This window comes from Oryx dammah, unplaced genomic scaffold (genome assembly GCF_014754425.2).
Source record: "Oryx dammah isolate SB20612 unplaced genomic scaffold, SCBI_Odam_1.1 HiC_scaffold_847, whole genome shotgun sequence".
Classification (NCBI taxonomy): Eukaryota; Metazoa; Chordata; class Mammalia; order Artiodactyla; family Bovidae; genus Oryx; species Oryx dammah.
This window is the reverse complement of record NW_024070992.1, coordinates 2,811-9,029: the sequence shown is the minus strand read 5'-3', so window position 1 is coordinate 9,029 and position 6,219 is coordinate 2,811. Positions and strand designations below refer to the sequence as shown.

The 6,219-nt window shown below is 57.8% G+C and overlaps 1 gene segment (V, D, J or C); it reads left to right on the top strand.

Moving 5' to 3' along the window:
- Nucleotides 1-88: 88 nt before the first annotated feature.
- Nucleotides 89-837, top strand: LOC120859412 (the record flags this gene model as incomplete). The annotated part of the segment is given in 2 exon segments: nt 89-378; nt 730-837. Coding segments are annotated over 2 exon segments (398 nt in total), but the record flags the coding sequence as incomplete, so codon positions are not given.
- Between the last annotated feature and the right edge of the window lie 5,382 nt (nt 838-6,219).

The following is a 6,219-nucleotide window of genomic DNA, read 5'->3' as shown; positions in this document are numbered from 1 at the left end:
CCGGGACTCTGCACCCTTGGGGCACCTCCAGCAGGGTCTCAGGGCCCTGTCTCCATAACAACCCCTGTCTCTCTCTTGTTCCATTTAGGGGTGGATGCTCAGGCTGTGGTCCAGGAGCCAGCACTGCCAGTGTCTCCAGGAGGGTCGGTCACCCTCACCTGTGGCCTCAGCTCTGGGTCAGTCACTACCAGTAACTCCCCTGGCTGGTTCCAGCAGACCCCAGGCCAGGCTCCCAGAACTGCTATCTACAGCACAAACCCCCGCCTCTCTGGGGTCCCTGCTCGCTTCTCCGGCTCCATCTCTGGGAACAAAGCCGCCCTCACCATCACGGGGGCCCAGCCCGAGGCCGAGGCCGTCTACGACTGTGTTCTGTATACGGTTAGTTACAATGCCACAGTGATGCACCCTCATGGGGAAGCACTACCCAAACCTGCCCTTGTGCTCAGAGGGCTCGGCACTTCGAGTCGGGAAGGCAGAGAGGGGGCGGAAAAGCTCACCAGCCCGTGGGGAGGGGGCTCTGGGCTCCCATCTCCTTCCAGCTGTCATGGCCCCGCGCCTGCTCCTGTGTCTCCCCTGGGGACTCCAGCTCTTCGTGGGGACCCCTCTCTGCCCATAATGATGAGGAGGGGAATCAGGTCCACGTTCTATCAACACTGAGAGTCAGAGTCCCCAGCACAGCCAGCATGACTCTCCTTGCTGATTTCGATGATGACCCTTGGTGACCTCTAGGCTTGGCAGATGAAATCCAGCAACTGCACCCTGGCAGGGGTCTCAGCTTCACTGTGCGGGGACCTGGTCTCCCAGCCCCTCCTGGCTGAAGTGGGCAGGGCCCCATGACGCTGGGGGTCAGGCGGCACTGGGGCTCCAGCCCATCACAGCCTGAGCCTGGCCTGGAGTCAGGCTGGTCAGCTCTCCAGGTCCCCATCCAACCCCTTGGCAGCCAAGGAGGGGCTGCACTTCTAGGCCATCCCCAGCCTGAGAATGACCGGGGGAGAAGCCGGGCTCGTCTGTCCCCCGCTGACAGTGCCAAGAGGTGAGCAGGGAGTTAAAGATAACAGCGTCAGAGACACAGCCAAGAGCGCAAGGAGCCAACGCGCGGAATGAGGTCAAGGTCCCCGTGAGTGAATCTGAGGCTGTAGAAACATACGCATCTTCACAGGCTCCAAACTTAGTAACAGACGGATTTCGGGGTTTCAGCAAGAGGATGTCACTTCCCTGCTTTTCTTTTCTCTTCCATTCGGAGGAGGTGGTCATAACCTCAGAGGGTCCACCTCTCCGACCTCGAGTGGCCGGTCCCCAGGGTCAGCAGCCTCTACCTCCCCTTCTTCTGAGCTTGACACGTACGCGGACCTCGGACCTGAGTGCCCTCCTGTCCCTGCAGGGAGGTCACCTCACTTGCCCTCACATCTCAACTGACCCCTCAAGGTTTTGTCCAGCCCTCTATGCTGTGTTACCTCCCAGGATACAGGGACAGGACTGGGGTCCTCTCAGCGTGGGTCCCCCAGGGCATCAGCACTGGCTTGGGAGGGGAGCAGAAACCAGGGGAGACGAGTGATGGAGACCGTGGGGCCAGCCCCCTGGCTGCATCAACAGTGCTGAATAGGAAGCGGGGGCAGGTGGCGGGCACTGCGGTCATCCCTCCCACCCTGGTGTCCCTGAGACCGCGGAGCTCGGGGGGCTGAGCGTCCACCGACTGCAGCACCGCAGTCCGGCTCAGCCTGGCTGCCCCTCCTCGAGGGCAGCAGGAAGCAGGGAGTGGTCTCAGCATCCCCCTGGATGGAAGGAGCTGCTGACAGGAGTTGCCCCAGGCTCCGAGGCTGGAGTCAGCAGCACAGAGAAGTGGGGTCAGGACCCCTGTTTGCTGGGTCAGTGGACAGGGAACATATACCCTTGATCGATGGACTTTTCAGTTCAGTTCAGTCGCTCAGTCGTGTCCGACTCTTTGCGACCCCATGAATCGCAGCACGCCAGGCCTCCCTGTCCATCACCACCTCCCGGAGTTCACTCAGTCGGTGATGCCATCCAGCCATCTCCTCCCCTGCCGTCCCCTTCTCCTCCTGCCCCCAGTCCCTCCCAGCATCGGGGTCTCTTCCAATGAGTCAGCTCTTCGCGTGAGGGGCCAGAGTACTGGAGCTGCAGCTTCAGCATGCGTCCTTCCAGTGGAAGAATGTAAGGCAGCCCTTCCTTCCTCACTTTCCCCACCATGACCATTCCCCGAGCGCATCACCAGGGGGCGCTGTGCCCCTGCTCAGAACTGGCCGACCGGGAACACACCAGATGGTCCCCTGACCCTGCACCAGGGCTCACTGGACTGAGCTGGATGTGACAGCAGGCGCTTCCTCTCAGGGGACAAACCCAGAGCCCCAGCCTCCCCGGCCTCCTGCTGGCAGTGAAGCTGCACACGGGGCCCAGGACTCACACATGGAGGGTGATGGGCTCAGGGCATCATCCGGCCCCACCTTCTTCCCCAGGAGCAGAGGAGGCCAGTGGCCCCCAAGCCCACCCCTTGCTCCCCTCCCGCTCCCCGTGGCCTCCTCTGCTCCACCCTTGCTCTTTCCTAAGAGCACCCCTCTGATGCATGACTTTCCTCCCCAGTCCTGGGCTCCTCTCTACAACCCTTCACCAGCGACCTCCTCCTCCAGACCAACGTCCCTCTCTCAGGTCGTGGGTGGGTTTCCCGTCTTCCTTGACCAGACGCTCACTTCCTTGTCCTCCCCCGCAGCCTCTCTAGCCCTCCCACCAGAGAAGCCTCAGGTCTCCAGACTTCAGGGGTGACCCCAGCTCATCCCCTCCCGGCCAGGGCTGTCACTGCTGCCTTACCTGGACCTCCTTTAACTCCGCTTATCTTCCTATGGTCACTTCTGAGTGTCCGAGGTCAGCAGACCTGACCTGTCACGCACGTTCCCTCAGCTCAGCTCTGAGGCTGACCTATGGCTCTCATACCTCAGCCTGCCCTGTTTTCACAGGCTGCTCAGAGATAAGCACTCCCCAGCGGAGACGCAATATGTGGCAGAAAGAGCTGGTTCTAGCCCTGCCTCACTCAAAGTCCAAGAAAGTTAAGAATGCAAATATCTTTGTAAAATATTTTTACTGGATAATATTTAAAATTTCCTAGGATACCTCTGAAGGCATTTAAAAAGAACTTTTTAATAAAAAAAGAACTTACAATGATAATTAGTTTTCCAAAACTGTGCCCTTGTGAATGAAAAATTAAGAGAGAACATAGATTTTCCATCAGTTTAATTCATGCACAGATTTTAAGGAATGACTGTAGATTTTCACTAATCCATCACCACATTTTGGTTTGTTTAAAATCTCACGCACCCAGAGTATAATACCTTCCAGGGCAGGGCAAACTACAGTCAACCGTTCTTTTCCAGCCAATCACTTCGACCTCTACCTTCTCTAACCTGCTATTTGGGATGGTTGGTCCAGAGAGCTATTATGTATCAGGATCCCTGGGGACACACGCTGCTCAGAGCCCTTCAGAGTCTCAATAAAATCTGCCAGGAGCATCCCCAGGCCTGCTCCCTGCAGCCGGTGCCCTATGCCTACAGGAGAGATGCCCAGGAGGGGTCACGTCATAAGCAGGACACGGGCACGGGGTCCAGCGTGTGGAAAGCTTCACACACAGTAAGTTCTGTTCAGTTCAGTAGCTCGGTCGTGTCCGACTCTGTGTGACCCCATGGACTGCAGCACACCAGCCCTCCCCGTCCATCACCGACTCCCGGAGTTTACTCAAACTCATGTCCATTGAGTTGGAGACGCCATCCAACCATCTCATCCTCTGTCGTCCCCTTCTCCTCCTGCCCTCAATCTTTCCCAGCATCGGGGTCTTTTCCAATGAGTCAGTTCTTCGCATCAGGTGGCCAAAGGATTGGAGCTCCAGCTTCAGTATCAGTCCTTCCAATGAATAGTCAGGACTGATCTCCTTTAGGATGGCCTGGTTGGATCTCCTTGCAGTCCAAGGGACCCTCAAAAGTCTCCTCCAACACCAGAGTTCAAAAGCAACATTTCTTCGGCCCTCAGCTCTTTATAACCAACTCTCAACTTTTCCGTGACTACTGGAAAACCATAGCTTTGACTAGACAGACCTTTGTTGGCAAAGTAATGTCTCTGCTTTTTACTATGCTGTCTAGGTTGGCCATAGCTTTTCTTCCAAGGAGCAAGCGTCTTTTAATTTCATGGCTGCAGTCACCATCTGCAGTGATTTTGGAGACCAAAAAAATAAAGTCTGACACTGTTTCCACTGTTTCCCCATCTATTTGCCATGAAGTGATGGGACCAGATGCCATGATCTTAGTTTTCCTAATGTTGGGTTTTAATCCAACTTTTTCACTCTCTTCTTTCACTTTCATCAAGAGCCTCTTTAGTTCACACACACAGTAAAAATCCAGCATTTAGGAATGCAGAGTCCCATCTCAGGCCTCTCTCCACACCTTCACCCCCTCCTCAGAGAAGCGCCCCCTCTTCCTCAGGGCTGAGGGGACGCACAGAGGAAGGAGGGCTCTGCCCACCAGGGAGGAGGCCCACAGAGGAGGGACCCCGCTGTCCTGCACAGAAGGAGACCCACCTTCCCGCTCCGGGGCCGGCACTGCCCTGACCTGATCCCGATCTGAGAGGAATTTGTATCTCAGACGCCCCTCGGTCCTGACCCCTGAGCAGTCGTGGAAGCCGTGGACAGACTCGCCCTGAGGATCTGAGGGGAGCCCACGATGGCCCTGAGCTCAGGGGGACACAGAAGGGGCACCTGGCCTGGTGCTAAGGAGGGGACAGCGCACGGAGCAGGGGGCGCGATCTGTCCCTGAGGGCTCTGGTCTCCAGGTCACAGGATGTGTGTCTGGGCCCAGACAAGGGGCGGGGGGTGCTCGGGGTCCATTCCTGAAGGTGGGTGGAGGGAGGCAGAGCTGGGCCCCCCGACAGAGCTCCCTGACAAGGCCTGGTGGCCTCTGCTCAGGGCTCGAGCTGTGACCTCCCACTCCTGAGACGCCCAGAGCCCCAGCCCTGACAACCTTCTGGCCGCCCTCAGGCATAGAGACCCGGCCAGGGCCCGGGAGGGGTCAGTGCGATGCACGGGAAGCTTTGAATGAATGGACCCTTCCTCTCAGGGTATGAAGAGGGGAAGGAGCCATGTGGGGACGCTCTGGTCAGCTGTGGGGCCACAGACGGCAGGACGCCCTGACCGTGTCCACCATGGCCTGGTCTCCTCTGCTCCTCACCCTGGTCGCTCTCTGCACAGGTGACTGGATGCGGGGACAGGGGACGGGCCCCGGGAAGACACACGGGCCCTGCTCCCTGCTCTTGAGTCTGGACCCCCGAGTCACCATCTCTGTCTCTCCCCCTTCCAGGATCCTGGGCCCAGGCTGTGCTGACTCAGCCGCTCTCTGTTTCCCTAACTTTGGGTCAGAGGGTCACCATCTCCTGCCCTGGAAGCAGCAACAAAATCGGAGGTTATTATGTGAGCTGGTACCAACAGCTCCCAAGATCGGCCCCCAGATTCCTGACCTATGAAAATAGCAAACGACCCTCAGGGGTCCCAGATTGGTTCTCTGGCTCCAAGTCTGGCAGTCGGCCTCTCTGACCACCTCAGTTCATGCTGAGGACGACGCTGACTATTACTTTTTCTCAAGGGCTGACGGCTTGAAAGTTTGCACCGTGCTTCAGGCCAGAGTGGAAGGAGACAAAGACCGGCTTCCCCCACAGCCTCGGGGCTCCCTGGACAAGGCGTCTGCCCCTCCCTTCCTGGAGTCCCCGAGGCCACGGAACCCAGCAGCCTGGGTGTCCCCTGAGTGCAGCCCAGCTGCCCCCTCAGCCCGACTCCCCTCCCGAGGGCAGCGGCACACAGTGGGTGGTCACATGGCCCTGGGTGACGGAGCTGCTCACACAGGCGCCCCCGGTTCCCAGGTCGGAGTCGGCAGCACAGAGCAGGGGGTCAGCGCCGCCCTCGCTGGGTCACTGGGCAGCGAACGCGCATCCCTGAGCTTCCGCCACAGAAGCATCTCCTGTTAAAGGAAAAGGAAACGGAACCCAGAGTTTCTTCAAGCAAGTTCCACACAGTCCAGGATCCAGTACAAACTGTCACTTCTATCAAGATCCAGAAAACTAAGTATTGAAGGGAAATGAGACGGCATAGACATCAATGGTGAGGTGCCTCAGACGATGAAATCAGGTGGCAGATATTTTTAGGGACAAGACGTCAAATCTATTTGATGAGCAAAT